The 27,437-nt window shown below is 38.7% G+C and overlaps 1 protein-coding gene across 3 annotated transcripts in view; it reads right to left on the reverse strand.

Annotated features, from left to right (window-relative positions):
• Positions 1-27,437, reverse strand: part of TPGS2 (tubulin polyglutamylase complex subunit 2) — a 68,161-nt gene that overhangs the window by 35,057 nt on the left and 5,667 nt on the right. For all 3 annotated transcript variants that reach the window (XM_046024697.1, XM_046024699.1, XM_046024698.1), the window contains exon 2: positions 24,324-24,403. In XM_046024697.1, coding sequence (XP_045880653.1) covers positions 24,324-24,403 — 80 coding nt within the window. The remainder of the gene's footprint in view (positions 1-24,323; positions 24,404-27,437) is intronic.

Below are 27,437 nucleotides of genomic sequence, written 5' to 3' on the forward strand. Positions count from 1 at the left end.
TGGCCTTTATGCTATTGAGATATGTTCCCTCTACACTACACTGTAGAGTTTTTAATCAAGAAAGGATGTTGTATTTTGTCAAATGCTTTTTCTGCATCTATTGAGAAGATCATATGGGTCTTGTCCTTTCTTTTATTGATGTGGTAGAACCAGAAAAGATGCTGAATAGCCAAAATAATGTTGAAAAAAGAAAACTAAAGCTGGATGCATCACAATTCCAGACTTCAGGCTGTATAAGAAAAGCTGTAATCATCAAGGCATATAGCACTGGCACCAATAAAAGACACACGGATCAATAGGACAGAACAGAAATCCCAGGAATAAACCCACAACCATATGGTGAATAAGTCTTTGGCAAAGCAGTAAAGAATAAACAATGTAAAAAAGAGTCTTTTTAACAAATGGTGCTGGGAGAACTGGACAGTGATGTAAGAAAGAAAATAACTGGACCATTTTCCTACATCATACATAAAAACCAATTAAAAATGCATTAAGGACCTAAATGTGATACTTGAAACCATAAAAATCCTAGAAGAAAACAGGCAGTAACCTCTCTGACATAGGCTGTTAGCAACATTTTTTTAGGTATATCTCCTGAGACAAGGGGATAAAACCAAAATTAACTATTGGGCTACATCAAAATAAAAAGCTTCTGTACAGCAAAGGAAACAATAAGCAAAATTAAGAGGCAACCTACAGAATGAGCGAAAATATTTGCAAATCACATATCCAATAAAGGGTTGGCATCCCAAATACAGAACTTTTCAAACTCAATATCCCAAAAACAAACAATCCAATTTAAAAATGGGCAGAAGACATGAAGAAACATTTCTCCAAAGACATACAGTTGGATAAAAGACACATGAAAAGATGCTCAACATCAATATCAGGGAAATGTAAATCAAAACTACAAGGAGATATCATCTCCCACCTATCAAAATATCTAAAATTAACACCACAAGAACTAAGAGGTGTTGGTGAGGATGTGGAAAAAAATGGAGCCCTTGTGTACTGGTAGTAGGAATCCAAACTGGTACAGCCACTGTGGAAAACAGTATGGAGGTTCCCCAAAAAGTTAAAAATGGAACTAGCCTACAATCCAGCAATCACACTACTGGATATTTACCCAAAGAATAAAAAAAAAAAAAAAACACTAATTCAAAGGGATACATGCACCCCCCACATTTATATAGCAGCATTATTTACAATAGCCATGATATGACAGCAGCCTAAGTGTCCATCGATTGATGAATGGATAAAGATGCAGGGTGTGTGTGTGTGTATACATGAAAAAAGAAATATATATATATGAATATATATAGACACTGTTCAGTCATAAAAAAAGAATGAAATCTTTCTATTTGCAGTGACATGGATGGAGCTAGAACATATCATAATAAAACAAAATAAGTGAGAAGAGAAAGACAAATACCATGTGATTTCACTCATATGTGGAATTTAAGAAACAAAACAGATGATCCAGGGAGAAAAAAAAGAGAAAGAGACAAATCAAGAAAAAGATTCTTAATTATAAAGAACTGAGGGTTACCAGAGGGGAGGGGGATGGGAGGATGGTTGAAATAGATGATGATTAAGAAGTGCACTTGTGATGAGCATTGAGTGATGCATATAAGCGCTGAATCACTATATTGTACACCTGAAACTAATAAAACAGTGTATGTTCAGTAAATGGAATTAAAATAAAAACTTAAAAAATTACTTTAAATGTAAATCAACTAAATGTTCCAATCAAAAGACATATAGTAGCTGGATAGTTTAAAAAACAACAACAAGAAGACTCATGTATATGCTGCCTATAGGAAACTCATTTCAGACGTAAGGACACACAAAGACTGAAAGTGAAGGGATGGAGAAAGATATTCCACATGAACGGAAATGAAAATAAAAGCTGGGGTAGCAATACTTGAATCAGAGAAAATAGACTTTAAAACAGAGACTGCAAAAAGAGACAAAGAAGATTACATAATGATAAAAATCCAAAAAGGTACAACTGCAAATATCCAAGTGCCTAACATGGGAGAACCTAACCAGGTAAAGGAAATATTAACAGACCTAAAGGGAGAAATGGACAATAATACAATAATATTAGGGATTTTAACACCCTCACACGCATCAGTGGATGCATCAGCCAGAAGGAAAATCAAAGAACAGTGGCCTTAAATGACACATTAGACAGATGGACTTAATAGATACATACAGAACATTCCATCTAAAAACAGAGAATACATGTGCTTTTTAAGTGAACATGAAACATTCTTCAGGACAAATCACATGTTAGGCCACAAAACCAATCTCAAAAATTTGGGAAGACTAAAGTCATATCAAGCATCCTTTTAAACAACTATGGTATAAAACTAGAAATCAATAATAAGGAAAAAAACACAAACACATGGGAGGCTAAACACCACTGTAGTACACAACCAACAAAGAACTCAAAGAGGAAATCAAAAAATACTTTGTAACTAATAAAAATGAAAACACAACATTCCAAAATACATGAGATGGAGCAAAAACTGTTGTCAGAAGGAAGCTTATAGCGATGGAGACCTAACTCAAGAAACAAGAAAAAATCTCAAATAAACAGTCTAACTTTACACCTAAAGGAAGTGGAAAAAGAACAAATGAAGGTCAAATATAGTAGAAGGAAGAAAGTAATAAAGATTGGAGCTAAAATTAATGAAATAGTTTAAAAAAGAAAAAATTTAAAAAGATAACAAACCTATACCTGATTTGTTGAAAGGATAAACAAAATTGATACACCTTTAGTGAGAATCATCAAAGGAAAATAGAGGGACCAAATAAAAACAAAATAAAAGAGAAATTACAGCTGAAACCACAGAAATACAAAGGATTACAAAATACTACTATAAACAATTACATGCCAGCATATTGGACAATCTAGAAGAAATGGATATATTCCGAGAAACATACAAACTTCCAAAAGTAAATCAGGAAGAGAGAGAAAATCTCAACAATTACCAGTAATAAAATTGAATCAGAAATAAAAAGCCTCGGACGCCTGGGTGGCTCAGTGGGTTAAAGCCTCTGCCTTCGGCTCAGGTCATGATCCCAGCGTCCTGGGATGGAGTCCCGCATCAGGCTCTCTGCTCAGCAGGGAGCCTGCTTCCTCCTCTCTCTCTCTGCCTGCCTCTCCGCCTACTTGTAATTTCTGTCTTTCAAATAAATAAATAAAATCTTAAAAAAAAAAAAAAGAAATAAAGAAATAAAAAGCCTCACTGCAAACAAAACTCCAGAACCAGATGGCAGGTGAATGCTACCAAACACTTAAAGAAGAGTCAATACCCAATACCTATACTTCTCAAACTATTTCCAAAAAATTGAAGAGGAAAGAACACTTCCTAATTCATTGTATAAGACCCTGACACCCAAACCAGATAAATTTTCTAATGAACACAGACACAAAAATCCTTAACAAAATACGGCAAACTGAATTCAGTGATACATTTAAAGGATCATATGCCATGATCATGTGTGATTTATTCCAGGGATGAAAGGGTAGTTTGGTATCCATAAATCAACCAATGTGTTATACCACGTTAACAAAACGAAGGATAAAACTCACATGATCATCTCAAAAGATGCAGAAGAAGAGCCTGACACAATTCAACATTCATTTATGATAAAAACTCTCAAGAAAGTGGGTATAGAGGGAACACACCTCAACATAATTATGGTCATGTATAACAAACCCACAGCAAACATCACACTAGTGGTAAAATGCCAAAAGCTTTTCCTCTAAGCTCAGGAATGAGTCAAGAATGCCTGCTCTTACCACTTTTGTTCAACATAGTACTTGAAATCCAACAACAAAAGAAATAAAAAGCATCTAAAGTTGGTAAGAAATACGTAAAACTGAACTATTTGCAGATGACATGATACTGTCTACACAAAACTTTAAAGATTGCCCCAAAAGCCCATTAGACACGGTAAATAAATTCAGTAAAGTTGCAAGATACAAAATTAACATAAAGAAATTTCTATACATTGCCACCAATCAGGAAGAGAAATTAAAAACAAAAATTCCATCTGCAATTTCATCAAAAAGAATACCTAAAAATAAACAAAGGAGGTGAATGACCCATATTCTGAAAACTATCTAACACTGATTAAAATAACTGAAGATGACAGAAATAAATGGAAAGATACCATGCTAATGGATCAGAAAATTAGTATTGCTAAAATGTCCAAATGATGCAAAGAAATCTACAGATTTGATACAATCCCGATAAAAATACCAATGGGATTTTTCACAGAACTAAAACAAATAATCCTAAAATTTGTATGGAAACCATAAAAGACCCCAAATAACCAAAGCAATCTTGAGAAATAACAAAGCTGGAGGTATCACACTCCCGGAGTGCCAACTACACTACAAAGCTATAGTAATCCAAACCATAGGATACTGGCACAAAAGCAGACACATAGACCAATAGAATGAGAATAGAAAGCCCAGAAATAGACCCATACCTGTATGGCTAATTAATCTACAACAAAGGTGGAAAGAATATACAACGGGGAGAAAAGAGTCTCTTCAACAAATGCTGCTGGGAAAACTGGACAGCCACGTGCAAAACAATGGAACTGAACCACTTTCTCACACCATACACAGAATTTACCTCAAAATGGATTAAAGACTTAAGTGTAAGACCCGAAACTGTAAGAGTCTTAGAAGAAAACACAATGGAAACTCTTGGACATTGTTCTCAGCCAAAATTTTTTGGATCTGTTTCCTCAGACAAGAGCAATAAAATAAAAATAAACAAAATAGGGACTACATCAAACTAAAAAAAAAAAAAAAAGAACAGCAAAGGAAAACATCAACAAAAAGAAAAGGGAGATAATATTTGCAAATGATATATCCAGTAAGGGGTTAATATCCAAAATCCATAAATTTTGGCTATTACATACATACAACTGAGCCCCAAAAAGCCCCAAATAATTCAATTAAAAATGAACACAGCAGAATATTATTCAGCCATAGGAAAGAATGAAATCTTACCATTTGCAACAAAATAGATAGACCTAAAGGGAAATTATACTAAGCAAAATAATTCAGAGAAAAACAAATATCATGTGACTTAATTTATATATGGAATCTAAAAAATAAAAGAAAATGAACAAAACAAAATAGAAACAGACTCATAAATGCAGAGAACAAACTGGTAATTGCCAGAGAGGAGGGGAGTAAGGAATGGACAAAATAGGTAAAAGGGATTAAGAGGTACAACATACAGGTCTAACAAGTAAATCATAAGGATATACAATACATTAGGGAATACAGTCAATAATACTGTAGCAACTTTGTATAACGACAGATGGTAAAGAGAACTTATCGTGGTGATCATCTCATAATGTATATAAATTTCATATCATTACATTATACACCTAAAACTAATACAATACTGTATGTCAACTATTAAAGAAAAAAAAAAAGACATAGTGGCTAACTGGGTTTAAAAACAAGCCCAACTATATGCTGCCTACATGAGACTAAATTCAGCTTTAAGGACACGCAGAGATTCAAAGTGAAGGGATGGAAACAAACATTCCATGCAAACAGAAATCACAAAAACAGAGGTAGCTTTACCTGTTATCAGCAAAAAATACACTTTAAGACAAAGACTGTACTAGGAAACAAACAAGAGGATATTTATGCACCAAATATCTTAAATATATATATTTACATATATATTAAATATATAGTAATAATAGTAATAGCACTTAATATATGTAATACTAATAGCACTTAAATATATAAATCAAAGTATTAGTAGGCCTAAAGGGAGAAATAGACAGCAATACCATAATAATAGGAGTCTTCAATACCCACTTTCATCAATGAATAGATTACCCAGATAGCAAATCAATAGACACTGGACTTAAATGAACATTAGACCAGATGAACTTAATAGACACAGAACATTACATCCACAAGCAGAATACACATTTTTCTCAAGTGCACATGAAACATTCTTCAGGACAGATCATACGTTAGGCCCCAAAACAAGTCTTAATAAATTTAAAAAGACTGAAACCCTATCAAGTATCTTTCTAATCACAATGGTATGAAGCTAAAAATCAATTAGATAAAAACTGGAAAGTTCACAAATATGTAGAAGTTAAACAACTTGCTCAGAACAATCAATGGCTCAAAAAAGAAAAAGAGAAATAAAAAATATCTTGTGACAAATGAAAATGGAAATACAACATTCCTAAACGTAGGAATTTAGCAAAAGTAGGTCTATGCAGGAAGTTATAATGAGAAATGCCTATATAAGAAAAAAAAACCTATAATAAGTAATCTAACTTTACGTCTCAAGAACCGGAAAAAGATGAATTAAGCCAAAATTAAGAAAAAGAAGGAAATAGCAGATTAGAGCAAAAATAAATGAAATAAAGAATAAGAAGATGACAGAAAGTATCAGTGAAACTAAGAGCTTCTTAAAAAAATAAATAAATAAAATAGATAAACCTTTAGCTAGAATTCCCAAGACAAAAAGAGGACTCAAATCAGAAATGAAAAAGAAGACATTATAAGACATACCACAGAAATACAAAGGATGAGAAAAACTAATGCAAGTAATTATACACCAACAAACTGGAAAACCTAGAATGGACAAATTCCTAGAAACATTCAATCTACTAAGACTGAACCATGAAGAAACAGAAAATCTAAAAGGGCAAATTACTATTAAGGAGATTGAATCTGTAACCAAAACCTCCAAACAAAAGTCTGGGACCAGATGTCTTCATAACTGAATTCTACCAAACATTTAAATTATTAACACAAATCCTTCTCAAACAATTCCAAACTCATTTTATGAGGATGGCATTACCTTACAACCAAAACTAGACACAGGCACTATAAGAAAAGAAAATTACAATTACAGGCCAATAATCCTGCTGAACATAGATGCAAAACTCCTCAACCAAGTATTAGCAAACCAAAACCAACAATACATAAAAGGATCACACACTATGATCAAGCAGGGTTATTCCAGACATGAAAGAATCATTCAATGTTGAAAAATTAATGTGATATACCACATTAACAAAATTAAGTATAAAAATCATATGATCAACTCAGTAGTTTCAGAAAAGGCATTTGACAAAATTCAATATATATTCATAAAAAAACTTTCAACAAAGTGGGTAGGGAGAGAACATACCTCAACATAATGAAGGCTGTATATTAAAAAAAAAAAAAAAAGGCTGTATATGACAAACCCACATCAAACATCATACTCAAAGAAGCTGAAAGTTTTTCCTTTAAGGTCAGAAACAACGCAATGATGCCCACTCTAGATATAGTACTGGAAGCCAGAGCCAGAAAAATTAGGCAAGAAAAAGCAATAAAAGGCATATAAATCAAAAAGGAAGAAAGAAAACAATCTTTATCTATAAATGACCTATTATTTAGAGAAAACTCTAAAGACCCCACCAAAAAAAATCTATTAGAATAACCAAATTCAGTAAAATTGCAGGATACAAAAGCAATATACAAAAATCAACTGCATTTCTATACACTAGTAACAAACTATCAAAAAGAGAAATTAAGAAAATAACCTCATTTACAACTATATTAAAAAGAATAATATACCTAGGAATAAATTTAATGAAGGAAGTGAAAGACCTATACACTGAAATTCCTATGACACTAATAAAAGAAATAGAAGAGAATTAAAAAAAAATGAAAAGATATCGTGTTCATGGACTGGAAGAAGAGGGATACAATCCCTATTCAAATTCCAATGATGTTTTTCACAGAAACAGAAAAAAACAGTCCTAAAGTCTGTGTGGAATCACAGAAGACCCAAAGAGCCAAAGCAATCTTGAGAAAAAAGAACAAAGCTAAAGGCATTACAGTTTTTTATTTCAAACTATGTTACAAGGCTATTATATTCAAAATTGAGTAGTACTGGCATAAAAACAAACACACAGATCAAGAGAGCCCAGAAATAAACCCGCCCATACATGGTCAACTAATTTCTGATAAAGGAACCAAGAAAATACAATGCAGAAAGGATAGCTTCTTCAAAAAATAGTGTTGGGAAAACTGGAGAGCCACATGCAAAAGAACTAATTCAGCCACTATCTCACCGTACACCATATACAATAATCAACTCAAAATGGATTAAAGAGTTGAATATAAGACCTAAAACCATAAAACTCCTAGAACAAAGCACACAGGGTAAACTCCTTGACACTGGTGTTGGCAATGTTTTTTTCTATCTGGCACCAGAAGCTAAGACAACAGAAGCTAAAATAAGCAAGTGGGATATTTCACTTGTTATGTACAGCATAGGAAACCATCAACATAATGAAAAGGTAACCTAGTGAATGGGAGAAAATATTTGCAACTCATTTACCTGATAAGGGGTCAGTATCTAAAATATATAAAGAACTCCTACAACTCAGGAGGAAAAAAAAATCCAATTTACAAACGGATTGAGGAACTAAATAGACATCGAAATAAGACATACGGATGGACAATAAGTATATGAAAAGGTGCTCAACGTCACTAATCATCAGGGAAATGCAAACTGAAATCATAGCGAGGTGTCATCTCACACCTGTTCGAATGACTATTATCAAAAACACAAGTGTTCGCGAGGATGTGGAGAAAAGGGGATGCTTGTGCACTGCGGGTGGGAAATATAAACTGGTGTGGTCACTATGGAAAACAGTATGGAGGTTCTTCAAAAAATTAGTAATAGGAACCACCATATGATGCAGCAATTCCACTTCTGGGTATTTATGTAAAGAAAACAAAAACGCAAATTCAAAAAGATCTATGCATCCCTGTTTCTGTGTAGCACCATATGTAACAGCCGAGACATGGAAAAAAACCCAAGTGTCCACCAATGGCTGAATAAAGAAAGTACGGTATACATACACAGAGAACACACACACACACACACACACTGGAATATAATTCAGCCATAAAAAGAATGAAATCTTGCCATTTGTGTCAACATGGCTGCATCTCAAGGGCATTATGCTAAGTGAAAAAATCAGACAAATACTGCATGATTTCACTCATGTGTGGAATCTAAACAAACAAGCAAACTCCTAGCTTGGTGAGGAGTAGGCAAAAATGGGTCAAAAAGGACAAATTTCCTGTTACAAAAAAGTCGGGGGATATAAAAAACAGCAAGGGGATTGCAGTTGACAATATTGTACTGTATATTTGAAAAGTTGCTAGGAGTGTTAATCTTAAGAATTCTCATTATAAGAAAAGTAAAACTTAGAAGTATGTGTGGTGATGCAAGTTATGGTATGATTATGGTAATCATTATGTATGTGGGTATATATATCAATTATTACATATATCTCTCTCTCAAACTATTACCTTCTACCTCTAAAACTAACACAATAATGTATGTCAATTATATCTCACTAACATTTAAAACAAAAACAACTATTAGAGAGGGATAGTCTACAGGACAGTCACCAGTTGGATCTCTGTTTTGCCTCATCAGATAAGACAGTGTAGGTACCTCCTCTGTCCAGACAATGCCTCCAGGCAGAGACGTCAGCTGGAGAAAAGCCTAAAGGAGCAGCTGAAGAGGAAGATTAGAAGGAACAACTTTTGAGAGGAAAATCTAGGCAAAGTTCTGATGATATTGAAGGAAAACGATCACTGCCATAAATTCCAGACCCATGCTCCTAAATTACCTTCCGAAAAAAAAATTATTGGGTAAATGAGAACATCTTCAAAGAGTACAGACTTCTAGAACATTTAATGAAATGAACCTAAGAGTTCTGAAAGTTCTTAGAAAGTAAAAATGTACAACAGGGGGCGCCTGGGTGGCTCAGTGGGTTAAAGCCTCTGCCTTCGGCTTAGGTCATGATCCCAGGGTCCTGGGATCGAGCCCCGCATCGGGCTCTCTGCTCAGCAGGGAGCCTGCTTCCTCCTCTCTCTCTCTCTGCCTGCCTCTCTGCCTACTTGTGATTTCTGTCAAATAAATAAATAAAATCTTTAAAAAAAATGTACAACAGGACACGAACAACTGTCTCATATGGATAGCAAATCATCCAATCTGGTAACGGAAAAGAATAAAGAAATAGCTTAGTATCCTTTCAAGAGGTCCCAGGAGCACACTCTAAGTTCCAAGTAACTCACATCTGTGCACATACCTGATCATCTTCTCTAGTCAATGAAGCCCCTGGAGTGGACAGAAGGACAAGTTCTTCACTTCCTTTCCTGGACCCTTCGGGCTGGCTTATCATGGTTATATAGACAGAAGGGGAACATATCAGTAACTCCACCCAAAACTTTTGGCTTATTGGACCCCCTGTGAGATGAGATACTGAACACTACTCTAGATCAAATTGCTGGTCAGTTCTAGGCAGGCAATGCATACAAGTTAGAACCCAGCAGGACAATCTGAGTTTACTTTCCAATTCTGCCACTAGCTGAGTGACTGTGAGGCCACCCAAACTCTCTGAATCCAGGTTCAAGAATAATCTCTAAGACAGTCTAAAGAACCACCGGAGGCAGGACGGGGTGTGAGCTTGGCAGGTAATTAAGATTTTAGAACAGCATGTTCAAGAAACGTAAGTGAGAAGAAAACTTCAACCTTGCACGTGATTTTAAGCAGCATTTAAAAATTATTATATTCACAATAGCTGTCATTTTAATGAAATGGGTTTGTCATTTTAATGAAATGGGTTTTTCATTTTCCTGATCTATGAATGAAAATAAACATTGTGATCAATTTTGTTTGATCTTTTGCCATCTAGTTCCCAATTTCACAGATGTGCAACCTAAAGCATTCTCAGACTTCTCAGGTAGCTTATTTATTTTCCTTCCTAGTAAGTTGCCTGGACTTGCTCCTACTGCCTCCTGAATGGCATATCCTATGTGCTCTCAGAGAGAGAAAGTGTGTATACAGAGTGACTTTCTCCCATCCACAGAACCCTAGCACAGGAAGCCTACAACTTTCAGTTCTCTGACAAAATCCTTGTTCCTTCTGTCGCCAGCTAAGTCTAGCATCTACTCTGAGATTTTTGGTCCCTAGTGCCACCTAGTGGTGGAGATGTGAAAACAACGGTCTATCAGCCTTTCTAAGCTGGATTCCATGAAATCCTAGTTGAGAGGAGCTAAGGTGGCATTGGTCATTTTGTAAGTTAAGCTGAAGAATTCCAGCAGAAATGATTGTAACATAAATTATGGTATTTATTTTACTCAAAGAAGAGATTCTGGTATTATTTTATGGCATCACAGAAAAAATTATTCAGGATTCATAAACACAGAACAAAAATCAGTGAAATCAAATTTTCATACATTGAAATACATACATATAATACATAAATATAATCATACAAAATGTCAAGTAGACCAAGTTCATAAAAATCTTAAGCCTGCACTGTCATTCTTATAAAAATTACTGTGGGCCCTGGCTCTGTTGCTTCCCGACTGCAGACCTCAGCACAGGGCACCCCAGATTGTGGCTGGTCCTGCAGGGTTTCAGTCCCGTCCTTTGGAGTGGGGCTCTCAGGGTACACTTTTAGGTGGCTCTTCTACCCTGGCAAGCGACTCGGAGCTACTGACAACTTAATTTCTCTCCTGCCCAATCAGAAAGAGAGTGCTCTTCTGTAGGTAAGAATCTGCCAACTTCAGAGGGCTTCTCCCCACCAGGTTCACGCTGTCTTTATTTTGTGGGGCATGGGGAAGATAAGCAGAAAGTGAATGAAAGAGGGGTTATCAGGCTTGGAAGGAGGATTTGGGGAGAAAGTCAAGAAGGGAGAGTCTCACTGCTGACCAGTGTCTGAAATAATAAGGTGGCATCAACACGATACAGCAATCTCTGTAGCCCAATGCTGATTCTGTCACAGAGATCCCAATTTTTTTTTTCTTTTCTTCTCCTAAAGCAGCTAACTACAATAGCTTCCTTAAGCTACACTAGACAGAGGCCACCACAAGCTGTGACTACTGCATACATTCTGATATTCTGGGAGCTATCAGCTTCATTTCCAGAAAACCTTCCTCAGCACTGACTGAGCCTGGAGGGAATGGCTAAGAGCTGCCCACTTTCCCCTGCTTCCCCCACTGCTCCCTCCTTTTCAGAGGGCACTGTACTGGGGAAGCAGGCTGGGCAGAAGATGTAGGATTAGGCAGGCAAAGGGGCTACGGCACAGAGATTCATGTTTCTGAAAGTGCTTGTCCATGCTGGGCAGGCTCTCCATATGCCCCATTTGCAACCACAGCAGAGGAAGAACTGCCCAGGAAGCCCATTGCACTAAAATCAAACTGGAAACTGAGGTGGTGAGGACAACTCCCTCTACCAAAACTCTTCTCAGGGAGGATGTCCCATGTAGTAAAAAGAAAACATGGATGGGCTGTGAAGGCCTAGTGAGAGACCTCCAAGAGAATTCTCAAATATATCTCAAACTCCCACCTAAAAAGGGGTGGGAGGCTAGTTAACTGGAACCTTTGTCTTGGTGGTGGCCTATGAAAGTCTGGGTCTGAGTTGCTTAGGACCCAGAGGAGAGGCAACATACTCCCCCCCAAATCCTTTCTGTATATAACCATCAAGTCTTCATCTAAACATGCATGATGAAAAAATATGTAAGTATTGGCCTGGGGCACCACATGTCTTGGTGAAACTCTATATATGACAGACATCAGCCAAGACAGCCTTCCAACAGCAATGCCCCTGGATTAACTAGTCAAAAGGTTTCTACATCTGGGGGAATTTGTGGGAGAAGCCCTGGCCCCTGCGGCCTCCTTGATTCTGAGACATTGGCTGTGCAGCCGGATTCTTGGGGCCGAAATTAAAGAATGCTTATGGAAACGAAGGTGGGTCACCTCAGGAAAGTTTTATATTCTTTCTGACCTTTGTATTTTATCTATTTCACTCATTTAGTAAAGATAAAATTTTTTTTTAAGTGTTAGGAATAAATGGGCACTAAGAACCGAAAGGAATGGGGCTAGGTACAGAGAAGGCTGTGGCGTAAATTACTGACTTAAATCCATCTTCCTCCTTGACAGAACCCTAATTTTGTCTGAGATGGCAATGTGCCCAGTTCAATACTTGTTTTTAGGCCCTCCTCTACAAGTGCAGGACATCAAAATGTAAATCCAAGTCCAATGAGTGGGGGGGCTCTAGAAAAACTTTTGTTCCCCTGTTAAAAGGTGACAGATACAGCTGGCAACTTCCCTTACTTCTTCCTGCCCTGAGCTTGCAGGTGACATGTGGGGCTATAGCAGTCATTTTGGCCCCCTTAAAAGACAAGGCTGAGGGGCACCTGGGTGGCTCAGTCATTAAGCATCTGCCTTTGGCTCAGGTCATGATCCCAGGGTCATAGGATGGAGCTCCGAATCAGGTTCCCTGCCTGATGCCTGCTTCTCCCTCTCCCACCCCCCTCCTGCTTATGCTTCCTCTTTTGCTGCCCCTCTCTCTGTCAAATAAATAAATAAAATAAAATACAATTGAAAATTGAAAAAAAAAAGACAAGGCTGAGAGAATTAGTGACAATGGCTTAACAGGTTAGGGCTGATGAAGCTACTGCAACTGCCCACCTCAGGTCTTATTATGCAAGAAATATTCATTCCTATTTGTTTAAGCTATTCTTAGTTTAATATTATATTTCCTTTTTTTTTTTTTTAAAGATTTATTTATTTGACAGATAGAGATTACAAGTAGGCAGAGAGGCAGGCAGAGAGAGAGGAGGAAGCAGGCTCCCAGCTAAGCAGAGAGCCCGATGCGGGGCTCGATCCCAGCACCCCGGGATCATGACCTGAGCTGAAGGCAGAGGCTTTAACCCGCTGAGCCACCCAGGCGCCCCTTAATATTATATTTCCTTCAGCCAAACACATTTCTAATTTCTACAGAGACAAATATGTAACATGTAAGTGTGGAGATAACGGGGTAGAGGGTGGTGCCACAGGCTCCAAGAAGAGAGCAGGGCAGAGAAGGGAGTGGTGGACGGAAATGCAGGAGATGCCACGTGAGACAAAGATGGATTCAGCAGTGAAGTGGTCCCTGGTGATTTGTGACAGTGGTGTCCTCAGAATGGTAGTAGAGAAAGAGAGGCTGAGGAAGGATGAAGACTAACTGGGAGGGGAAGGAAGAGGCTAATAACTTAGACCAGGGGTTAGCAAATCATGGCCCCCTGAATATCTCTACCCTGCCACCTGTTTTTGCAAAAGTTTTCTGGGGACCCTGTCACGCCCATGCATTTCAGCACTGCCCGTGGCTGCTTTCAGTGCTACCATGGCAGAGATGACTGGCTGAGGGAGAATACAGCCCCAGAACCCAAAATATTACTCTCTAATCAAAAAAAAAAAAAAAAAAAAAGTGCACTGGCGCCTGATTTAGACCATTTTTCCACATGCTTGGCTGTGCCAACAAAGGCACAAATGGCCAAGTAGCTAGAGGAAAACCCAAGGTTATAGGTTTTGTTTTTAATTTTAAAGAGATGGGGAGACCTTCTAGAATGGATGCCAGTGTAGCAGCAAGAAGCAAAGCCCTGGAGAGGGAGGGACTAAGCTGTGGGAGAACACAGAAGGGCTCCTGGAGCAGAGCAGGAGCACGAGGTGAAGGGCTCCCTGGTGACAAAGTGTCACAGACCGCTCCCTCCCACCGGGAAGGCTTACAGTAGATTCATAGCAGGGCATGTGAGGGACAGATCTGCAAGAAGGTTCAGAACCTACTCTCTGTAGACTGTAGGAAAAGTGAGCCTACAAAGAGAGGAGATATTCTGCCAAATCATTTGGTCTCTGTAGGCCATAGTTTCACCACCAGTAAACTGAATTTTTATCTGGGGATTGGAAAGTCTAACCAATAAAGAATTGTAAAGCTCTCTGCAACTATGAAATGCCACTGAAATACTTAATATTAGAACTCTCCTGACACCAGGATGCTGTGAGTGTGAGGAGGCAGATGCTGTCATCGTGCCTGAAAGATGAAAAGCTCCATACAGACGTTGGGCCTTACGACTACCATCATCACAAGAGGCAGGTAGCAGGCACGCTGTACATGACTCAGACGACTACACCAACCAGACAGACTGGAAGTGCTTTATAAGGAACAGAAACGGGGGAAATACATGAACATGGAAAGAAGTGGTTCTCTTATTCCTCTAACCTGAGGAGACTGCAGCAGGTATATGGTCATTTAAGTTTTAGTTTTCAGCCTTTTCTTCCCGTGTTTTCCCCAAAGAATCACAAAATATTAGAACTGGATGAATCCCTTCAGTAATACCGATTTCAAACCGCTTCTTTCATGGATGATGAACAGGAGACCCAGAGAAGGTGTATCATCTAGCGATGGGCCTAGAGCTGCCCTAAGACTGCTTCCTACTCCATCCAGACTGTTCTCCTCGCATTGGTGCCGGCCCAGCCTTACTCCCCTATCTTATCTCAGTGGGCTTCCCCAGGGGCCGCATCTGTCCCGAGGGGCAGGGCAGCAGTAGCGGCCTCTTCTGGGAGGACATCTATCATCACCCTGGAGTGCTGAGCAGCTGTGGACAGCAGGTGTCCCACATGGCAACCGGGCCCTGGCTGGGGTGTCTCCAAGCAGAAAAGTCTTTAAGGCCAGTTTTCTAGAGAAGTGGGAATCATCAGCCCCTAGAGATCTTCCTGCTTCTCTGGGATAGGCAATTCCTGGGGCAGGCACAAGTCAGGGAGCCCTACCAAGCCTGCTCCTATGCAATCACACTCTTCGGGAACCACCTGGGTAATTAACTGGGGTAAGGGAGTTTCAGATGGGCTCAAAGCTTCTGCCCTCCACTGCTTAAATGACAAAAGTAGGTACCAACAAATAACACATAAAGTTCTACCTGTATTTTGAATGAAAAACTTACTCTATTTCTAGATATGTCTCCTCAGGCAAGGGAAACAAAAGCAAAAATAAAGTGTTGAGATTATGCCAACATAAAAAGGTTTTGCACAGCAAAGGAAACCATCAACCAGATGAAAGGCAGCCTACTGAATGGGAGAACATATTCACAAATGGTGTATGAAATAAGGGACTAATATCCGAAATGTATATAATACTTTTACGATTTAACACCAAAAACTCCCAAATAATCCAAATTAAAAATGGGCAAAGAACCCGAATTTTTCCGAAGACATACAGATGGCTAGGAGACACACAAAAAGATGTTCAATATCACTTATCATCAGAGGAATGCAAATCAAACCGTGATGATAGATATCCACTGTACAGCCATCAGAATGGCTCGAATCAAAAAGATAAGAAACAAATATTGGTGAGGATATGGAGAAAAAGGAAACCTCTGAGCACTGTTGGTAGGAATGTAAATTGGTGAAGCCATTGAGGGAAACAGTATGGAGACTTCTCAACAAATTAAAAATAGAACTACCTTATGATCTAGTAATTCCAGAACTGGGTATCCCCCACCCCCCACCAAAATGAAAACACTATTTCAAAAATACACAGGTATCTCTACATTTCTTGCAACATTATTTGCAACAGCCAAGATATAGAAACAAGATGAATGAACAAAATGTACTATATATGTACAATGGAATTCTATTTGGCCATAAAAAAGAATGAAAAAAAAATGCAATCTTGCCATTTGCAACAACATGCACAGACCTACAGGGTATTATACTAAATGAAATAAGTCAGAAAGATGAAGATAAATACCACATCTTTACACTTAAATGGGGAATCTAAAAAAACAAGTGAAGAAAAAGTAGAAACAGACCCATAAGTGAGAAGAACTGATGGTTGCTGGGGGCAGAGGATGGGCAAAAGTAGTTAAGGGGAAGGGGAAAGTACAGGCTGAAATGAAATGAATAAGTCACGGGGATAAAAGGCACAGCTTAGGGAATACCGTCAACGGTACTGTTATAGCCCTGTATGGTGACGGATGGTAGCTACACGTGAGGTGAGCAAAGCATAATGTGTAAACTTGTCAAATCACTATGTTGAATACCTGAAACCAAAGTACATCGAGTCAACTATGCTTCAGTAAAAAAAAAAAAAAAAGAAAGAAAAAATTATTACAAAAACCTGTTCTTAAAGGTTATGAGTCCCTTTCAAAATTGGAAGAAATAACTCTGCAGTAAAAGGTACGTATTAGTAAATTTGACATACATTTCAGGAAGTCCGTGGACCACTTCGCATTTATGGACTCTTCAGGGGTCCCAACAGCACACTACTCATTGGTTACCCACCATCTACCCACACAACTAAAAGTGTACTAACAGCAATTGTCTTTAAGTGGTGAAGTCCTAGAGGACTTTTCATTTTTTAATTTTTTTTCTGTTTTCCACATTTTCTGTAGTGACCATGTTTTATCTAGTATAATCAGAAAAAAAGTGTTAAAAACTGAATCTTAAACCAAAGTACACAGTCCAAACTCCTTCTATTGTCTTTGTCCATACATTAGCTTTCTCGTATCCCACAAGACTCCAAAAAGCTCAACCAAGGAACCACTCAAGTGAATTTCTGTTACTGATCCTAATACTATCTGTGCTTTAACTAAGTGTGGGATATCGCCAGTAAAGGACACAATGGGAAATTCCAAATCAATGTATCTTATTTTTCTGGGTGCTTTCACAGAAATTTCTGCAACTGCATATGCCTGAAGAAAATGTTGCATTGATGGTTTCAGTAAACTAAAAATCTCTTTCTCTCACACTTACCCTTTACTTCTTTCAGATCTCCAACGGCGATTTAACAAGTGCTATAAACCACCTCCCCCTAAACGTCAGTCTCAGCTGAAGACAGCCTGATAAAGATGCATCTCAAGAAGGAAGATTAGATCTGTATGAGATCACAGGCACATTCCAGCCCTAAAAACCAGGCATGGGAGGGAGGCTCCAAATGAATAAACTACAAGTTCAACAAGGACAAATGAATAAAGTCATCTTAGAGAGTTCTGGGGGAATATCTGGTGTAAGACACATGGAAGACTATGCCTCAGAAATTACTTCATTAAATAAGATACATGATATGATACACCCTTAATGGTGTTCCACCCAGGATAAGGCATTCCTACCCTCTCATCCTCCCACCCAGGTCTATGAACTCGGCTTTCCAAGCCAGAAATCTCCCCTTCTTAGGCAGACAGGAAAATACCACGATCTCGCTCTCACAAAAGCAGCTCTCCCTAAAGGATCAGAGGACCGTAACAAAGCCAGTAAGGCCAGGCTGGCATAGCTGCACCAGAAGCAGGCTCTGTCCAATCAGCGAGTAAGAAGTTAAGAGAAATACACTGTTCTAAAATCCTCTTTTCTATTATGAACTGTGAATGGAAATGAGGGTGTGAGCTAAGAGAGCCCATGAGAAGCTGTAGTGGTGGCTGAGCTGAGGCCCAGGAGATAAACCTGAACTACCAATTACTGAGCTGCCCGAGAAGGTGCTGCTGGTTCCACCCAGGGAGGGTGAGCCCTGCTGGCAGGCACTGAACCTGCACACATACTGTGCTGTGACCAGAAGGAGGCTGCCACAGGGCTGGCCTCCATTACGGGGACAGTCTAGCAGAGCAGACATGGCATGTGCTTAGAGGCAGGTCTCTGAGTTTGAATTCAGGCTCCACCACTTGGTAGCTATGTGAACCAGGACAAATTCTTTCACCTTCCTGGGGCTCAGTTTCTTCGTCTGTAACATGGAGGTATCAATATCTACCTTGCAGGGTTATTATAAGGATTAACTAAAATAAATTAAATGACACATGTTAACAGGCACTCATTAAACGGCAGGGTAATTTTTTGCCCTGTAGTCAAATCCATTTGCTACTCCTCGACACAGTGATTTTTCCAAAGCAGAAATCTGACCTTCCTAGTTCCCTACTTAAAACATTTCAATGGTTCTCCTTTGCTCTCATAATAAAGAACAAACTCCTCCTCTGAGTACAAAGGAGAGACCAAAGTGGCAGTATGAAGGTAGGAAACACAAAAGGAATAAAAATGGATTTTTCTGTAAAAAAATCAGTCAAAGAACTCACAAAAAGGATATAAAATAACATATATCAAAAATGTGGGGAAGAGAGGAGAAAAGAATGGGTTTGAACTGAAATGATCATCAACTTCAGACATAATGCTATATGCAGGAGAGGTTATATGCAAACCTAATGGCAATCACATATAAAAAACCACTGATAAATATGTAAAATATAAAGACAAAGAAATCCAAATATATCATTAAGGAAAATCAGCAAAATATCAAAGACAGACAAGAAAGGATCTGAGAAAATCTTCAGAAACAAAGACAAGTAATAAATTAGCAATAAATACGTATCTATCAATAATTACTTTGAGTGTAAATGGACTAAATATGCTCCCATCAAAAGATAAAGGGTGACAGAGTGGATAAAAAACACAAGACCCATCTATATGCTACCCACAAGAGACTCATTTTATTTTCTTTAAGATTTTATTTATTCTTGTGAGACAGAGAGAAAGAATTTGCAGTGGGAAGGGGCAGAGTGAGAAGCAGACTCCCTGCCAAGCAGGGAGTCCAATGCAGGACTTAGTCCCAGGACCCTGGGATCATAACCTGAGCAAAAGGCAAACACTAAACCTACTGAGCCACCCAGGCGCTCCACGTAAGAAACTCACTTTAGACACCTGCAGATTGAGAGTTCTATCACAGAACTGCATGTCAAAAAAAAAAAAAAAAAAAAAAAAAAAAAAAAAAAAAAAAAGCAAGCAGGAGTAGAAATACTTATATTGGACAAAAATGACTTTAAAACAAAAGACAATCTTGTAACAAAAGATAAAAAAAGGACACTATACCATAATAAAGGTAACATTCCAACAAGAAATAACAGTTACAAATATTTAGGCACCCAACATAGGAACACCCAAATACATAAAACAGTTAATAACAAACATATAATAATGTTACTAGGGGACTTTAACACCTCACTTACATCAATAGATAGATCATGTAAACAGAAAATCAACAAGAAAACAGTGGGTTTGAATGACACTCCAACAGATAGATTTAACAAATATATTCAGAACATTCCATTCTAAAACACCAAAATACACATTCTTCTCAAGTGCACACAGAACATTCTCCAAAACAGGTCACCTATTAGCCCACAAACAAACCTCAACGAATGCAAGAAGATGGAAATCAGGGGCACCCGTGTGGCTCAGTGGGTTAAGCATCTGCCTGTAGCTTCGGTCATGATCTCATGTCCTGGTATTAAGCCCTGTGTGGTGGGCTCCCTGCTCAGCCCAGAGTCTGCTTCTCCCTCTCCTCTGACCCTCCCCACCCCTGCTTGTGCTCACTTTCTCTCTCTCCTCTCTCAAATAAATAAAATTTTAAAAACAGAAATCGAAATCATACCATGCATATCTTCCTACCACAATGCTGTGAAACGAGAAGTCAACCACAAGAAAAAATCTGGAAGGACCACACACACACACACGGAAGTTAAATAATATGCTATTAAACAATGAATAGGTCAAGCAGGAAATCAAACAAGAAATAAAGAAGTACATGGAAACAAAGGAAAATGAAAATACAATGGTCCGAAACCTCTGGGATACAGCAAAAGTGGTTCTAAGATGGAAGTTTATAGCAAAACAGGCCTACCTCAAGAAGAAAAATCTCAAACAACCTAACCTGACACCAAAATGAGACAGGAAAAAAATAACAAACAAAGCCTAAGAGCAGCAGAAGAAAATAAACCCTAGAGCAGAAATAAATGATATAGACACCAAAAAAAAACCCAAACAAACAAACAATAAAAGCAGATCAATAAAACCAGGAGCTGGTTCTTTGGGGGAAAAAAAAAATCAATAAAATTGACAAGCCTCTGGCCAGATTTATCAGGCAAAAAAGAAAAAGAATTCAAATAAATAAAAAAATGAGAGAAAAGAAATAACACCACAGAAATACAAACAATCCTAAGAGATTATGAAAAATTATATGCCAACAAATTGGACAACCTAGAAGAAAATGGATAAATTCCTAGACCATATAAACTCTTAAAACGGAAACAGGAAGAAATAGAAAGTCTGAACAGACCAATAATGAGGAAAGAAATTGAATGCTAAAAACACTCCCCAGAAGTCCAGAGCCAGAGGGTTTCATAGGTGAATTCTATGAAACACTTAAAGAGTTAATACTTATTCTTCTCAAACAGAAAGAGAAAGGAAACTTCCAAATTCATTCCTTAAGGCCAGCAGTACCCTGATACCGAAACCAGATAAAGACATCACTAAAAAAGAGACATACAGGCCAATGTCCTGGATGAACATAGATGCAAAAGTCCTCAGCAAAATACTAGCAAACCAAATCCAACAATACATTAAAAAAAAAAAAACAAACCCCAAAACAATCCTGTTTCCAATTGCACTAAAACCAATAAAATACCTAGGAATAAACCTAGCCAACAAGGTGAAAGGTACTCAGAAAACTAAAACACTGATGAAAGAGCGGTGCCTGGGTGGCTCAGTCGGTTCAGCGTCTGACTCTTGATTTCAGCCCCAGTCATGATTTCAGGGTCCTGGGATTAAGCACCGGGCAGGACTCTGTGCCCAGCAGGGACTTGGCTTGAGGATTCTCCCTCTCCCTCTGCCCCTGCCCCAGCTGGCAGGCTCTCTCTCTCTCTTTTTTTTTTTTTTTTAAAGATTTTATTTATTTATTTGACAGACAGAGATCACAAGTAGGCAGAGAGGTAGGCAGAGTCTCTCTCTCTTTAAAAACAAAAACAAAAACACTGATGAAAGAAGTTGAAGACAATGCATATGGAAAAACATTCCATTCTCGTGGACTGGAGGAACAAATATTGTTAAAAATGTCTATGCTACCCAAAGCAAACCACACATTTAATATAATCCCGACCAAAATATGAACAGCATTTTTCACAGAACTGTGAACAAACAATTTGTGCCATACCACAAAAGACCCCAAATAGCCAAAGCAGGTTTGAAAAAGAAAAGTAAAGCTGGAGGCATCATAATTCTGGACTTCAAGTTATATTATCAAGCTGTAGTAATCAAAACAGTATGTGCTGGCACGAAAAAAGACAGATCAATAGAAACAGAATAGGAAACCCAAAAATAAACCCACAACTATATGGTCCCTCTTTGACAAAGCAGGAAATATTACATCCAATGCGAAAAAGACAGTCTCTTCAACAAATGGCGTTAGGAAAACTGGACAGTGACGTGCAAAAGAAAAAAATGGGACCAATTTCTTACACTGTACACAAAAATAAATTCGAAATGGACTAAGGACCTAAATGTGAAACCTGAAGCTATAAACATCCTAGAAAAGAACAAAGGCAGTAACTTCTTTGACATCAGCCCAAGCAACTTTTTTCTAGATATGTCTCCTGAGGCAAGGGAAATAAAAGCAAAAATAAACTTTTGGGTTGGCTCTATATAAAAATAAAAAACTTCTGCACAGCAAAGAAAACAACAAAACTAAAAGATAAGCTACAGAATGGGAGAAAGTATTTGCAAATAACATATCCGATAAGGGGTTAGTATCCCAAATATAGAAAGCATTTATCAAACTCAACATCCAAAAATCAAATAATACAATTATAAAATGAGTAAAAGATATTTTTCCAAAGAAAACATACAGGTGGCCAACAGACACATGAAAAGATCCTCATCATCACTTGCCATCAGGGAAATGTAAATCAAAACTACAATGAGATATCATCTCACATCTGTCAGAATGGCTAAAATCAACAACACAGAAACAACAGGTGGTGTTGTCTGGCAAGGATATGGAGAAAAAGGAACCCCTTTGCCCTGTTGGTGGGAATGCAAAACAGTGCAGCCACTGTGGAAGACTGTTCGGAGGTTCCTCAAAAAGATAAAAATAGAACTAGCCTACAAACCAGCAATCACACTATTGGGTATTTACCCAAAGAATACAGAAACAGTAATTCAAAGGGATACACACACCCCCACGTTTATATAACAGCATTATTTATAATAGCCAAGATAAGGAAGCAGCCCAAGTTTCCATCTATAGATGAAAGGATAAACAAGATGTGGCATATACATACAATGGAATACTAGCCATAAAAAAGAATGAAATCTTCCCATTTGCAAGGACATGGATGGAGTTAGAGTGTATTATGCTTAAGTGAAATAAGTCAGAGAAAGACAAATATTGTACAATTTCATTCATATGTGGAATTTAAGAAACAAAACAAATGATCAAAGGGAGAAGAAAAGAGAGACAAATCAAGAAACAGATTCTTAATTATAGAGAAAAAACTGATGATTACTAGAGGGGAAGGGGTGGGTTAAATAGGTGATGGGGATTAAGGAGTGCACTTGTGATGAGCACAGGGTAATGTATGAAAGTGTTAAGTTACTATATTGTACACCTGAAACTAATATAGCACTGTACGTTAACTAAAAGCTTAGGGGCACCTGGGTGGCTCAGTTGATTAAGTGTCCAACTCTTGATCTCAGCTCAAGTCATGAATTCAGGGTTGTGAGATTGAGCGCCATGTACTTAAGATTCTCTCTTCCTCTGCTCCCCTCTACCCCACCTCCTCCCACCCCCAAAAAAGAGCAGTGCTGGTCCTTGTCAACCTCTCTCCCTTGTTCTCCTGTGCACCAGCCACAGGGATCTGCTTTATGCTCTTGGAAAATTTAATCCTTATCATTTCAAAGCCTTTACACAGGTTGAAAGCCCACTTCCCAGATCCCATGTATCTGGATAACAACTTCTCCTAATCTCTTTGGGAAAAATCTTTAACCTCCAGACTAGGTCAAGCTTCCTGACAATGCTGTTTGCCTCTCTCCCTCACAGAGCTAATCTGCTTGTGAATTATACTCATAAAGATCTACACTATGTCTTAGACAGTAACATTAAGAGATAAGGAACTGGTTTTTGATTATCACTGAATCCCCAGGAATCAACACCACTCACAATGCCTGGTTCCATTTTAGGAACTTATAACTTGTACTGAATAAATAAACACAAATTCAGAGGAGGTGTTGGGGAAGCAGTAGCTATTAATCTGGTTAGTACTTCTCAGTAACACCCACATTCTGCCCAGCATGCTTATTAATATTAAATTTTTCCTTTCTTGCTGGATTTTTAGCTCTGTTGCATACAACTTTGAAGTTCGACTGCCTCCAAATGATAGTGGGGCTCCGGGAGATAGAGGAGATGTTCCAGGCTGGGGAGATGGTATGGAATTGAAGGGAATGCCCGAACAGAGAGAGAGAGAGGGTGAACTCTACCCTAAAGGAAGCTGTGGCCTGAGGTAAGAACAGGTTTCCTGCCCTAATTTTTCCTTCTTAGGGCCGTTGGGAGTTGAGCTCTCTTTGTGGGGATGTGAGAATTCAAAAGGGCAACACTTACTTGCTCCCATGAAGAAATCATATGACGTTCAGCAGGTGGTTTCTCTATGATAGTCACCTCTGTCACACCTGGGGAAGATTCTGGAAGAGGAAAAGAAAGTCTGTAGAGTTGCAATGGAAGTGCTCTCACATATTTCAATACTAGAGGCTGATTGTTGAAGAGTACCTAGGAATATCAGATTCCTCTGAGTAGCATTTATTACCCCTGTGATAAAAAACAGGAAGAACTGTCAGTCCTTCAAAGGCACTCAGTCCCACAACCTAGGACCATGCAATCAACATAGTAGAAAGAACATCAGAATGCCTACTACACTCAGTCATTGCTCAGTACTTCAGCTGTTGGACAAAAATCAGAGATTCTACATTCCTAGTGATTTTGTACCTCAACTTCTCACTTACAACATGGTCAGAAGGAATAAAGAATAGCACCTTAATAAACTTTTACAAGATACAAAACTTGTTTGCTAGTTCTTCTTCTAAATAAAACCCATCTGTACTCTATGGGATCCCAGATGTATAGTATAGGCTAACACTATGAAAACTGGATTCCATCCAGAAATATAGTGAAAACAAAATAAATAATTTCTCTTAAGTCTTGAAAGCAGAAAAAGGTCTCCTAATAACCTCTTTGTGGAGCTATACTCTAGCATTCATTCTGAGGTAAGAAGAAGCCACCTGACTTAGAACTCAACGGACTTTAATACCTCCTCCTACATTCTCCAGTTGTCTGTTTACCCATACTCAGGATTTTAAAACCCTTAACCTAAGACATAAACTCTGCTATGGGTTGAACTGTGTCCCTCACAAAAAATATACGCTGACGTCCTAACTGCCGTTCCTCAGAATATGACTTGATTTGGAACGAAGGTCATTGAACATAGAATTCATAAGATGAGGTCACAGTGGAACATGGTGGGCCCAAATCCAGTATGACCGGTGTCCTTATGAGAAGAATGCTTTGTGGAGAGACAGAGGGAAGAGAGCCACATGAAGATGGAGAACTGGAGTAACAGATCTGTGATACAAGGAATGTTAAAGACTGGTGGCAAACCACTAGAAGTTAGAAAAGAGGCAAGGCAGGTTCTTCTCTTCCAGGTTTCAGAATAAGAGTGACACGGCCAACCCTTTGGTCTGAGGCTTTTGACCTCTAGGACTGTGAGAATAAGTCTACTGTTCTAAGGCACCTGGTTTGTGGTAGCTTATCTACCTTTCTCCCTGCGATACCGCAGAGATTATTCCCATTGTCACCACTGTTTTAGGCCATGGTCACTGCAAGTGTAGGTGCAATCGAAGCCAGGAACTCTCTGTGCTCTGATCCATCCTCAGCCATACCCGCATAGGACTTTCTTCAGACCCAGGCTTGCTTCCTGTCTGATCTAGTGGGTTTTCCTTGTGGTCTGGAGGATAAGGCCCTTCTCTATCTGGTCTTAACTTCTTCCACCCTGTAGTCCAAACCCTGTTCCAGGTGTGTCAGTTTCCTCATTGTCTCCACCTCTGGGCCCTCCCTCCAGAATGAAATCTGTACTTACCTTTGACTATGCTGTATCCCTTTCCCATTATACACACCCAAACGTGTCCACCTACCCAAGCCCTACCCATACTTCAAGGCTATGCTTCATGAAACCATTTCAGATGACTCTAATTCACCATGATCTCTGCTTCTCCCGATATCTGAACCCATCACATGCAAGCCTGGGGCCACATATGTTTATGCTTTTTTTTTTAAAGATTATATTTGAGAGTGAGAGAGAGAGAGAGAGGGACCACACGCACAAGCAGGGGGAAGGGCAGAGGGAGAAGCAGACTCCTCACTGAAGAGGGAGCCTGATGTGGGACTCCATCCCAGGACCTGTCCCAGGACCCTGGGATCATGACCTGAGCCAAAGGCAGATGGTTAACTGACTGAGCCACCAAGGAGGCTTTTTAAAAATATTTTATTTATTTAAGAGAAAGACAGAGTGAGTGAGAGAACGCACATATGTTTATACTTAATTACATTCTATTTTGAACCATATTTTGGTTATTTATGATAATACTGTAAACAGGGAATGTATTGAAAAGAATTTTATAAAACCTCTAAGGATAAGGCAGACACTTCTCATCCAGTTTAATGTATAAAATGGTTCCTGGACCCAACCCCTCCAATATTTTTGTGGGAAGGCTTCCCCATGGCAACAAGCAGTTCTCAGATATCCTGGTGTCTTACAAAGAAACAGCATCAGATACCACAGGGTATGGGTTCAGTCTAGAAGACTGCTACCCTCCCCACTTCAGACACCAGGGATGAGTCCAGTTTTACACCTGTGCTTCCTCACCGATCTGCTACAGACTGGGGCTCCTCAAGACCCCCTCTCTCCTTGTACTTCAGACACCAGTCAACAGCCCAGGCAGTCACCTATACTTCTCACTGACTGGCTGTAAGTCAGGAGGTTCCTAAGACCCCCTCCTCGGGTTACATTAATTTGCCAGAGGGGCTCACAGAATTCAGAGAAACATTTTACTTACTAGATTACTGGTTTATTATGAAAGAATATAACCTAGGAACAGCCAGATGGAAGAGATGCTTAGGACAAGGTATGTGGGAAAGGGCACGGAGCTTACTTTCCCTCTCTAGGCAGGCTACTTTCCCCACATCTCCATGTGTTTACCAACCTGGAAGTTTCTGGGTTTTTATGAAGGCTACATTATATAGGCACAATCGATTAAATCATCAGCCAGTGATTCAACCTTCAGACCCTCTTCCTTTCCCAAAGGTCAGGGAATGGGACTAAAAATACCAACCCTCTCATCGCATGGTTGGATCTTGGGGCAATCAGCCCTCATCCTTAAGTGCTGTCCGAAACTCACCTCATTAACGTAATGAAAGATCTTTACCACTCTCAAAACTTGGGAAATTCCGGGGTTTTGGGAGCTGTAAGCCAGGAACTGCAGACTAAAACAAAATACACATTTTTTTGACCTGAACATCCATGCCCTGAACAACATGGGTTTGAACTGCATGGGTCCACTTGAACACCTATTTTTCTCGATAAATGTACTGTTAAATGTATTTTTTTCTTATGATTTTTTAAATGACATTTTCTTATAGAAAACATAAAACATACAAAATAATGTG

The sequence above is a fragment of the Meles meles genome, chromosome 12 (genome assembly GCF_922984935.1).
Source record: "Meles meles chromosome 12, mMelMel3.1 paternal haplotype, whole genome shotgun sequence".
In the NCBI taxonomy this organism is placed as follows: domain Eukaryota; kingdom Metazoa; phylum Chordata; class Mammalia; order Carnivora; family Mustelidae; genus Meles; species Meles meles.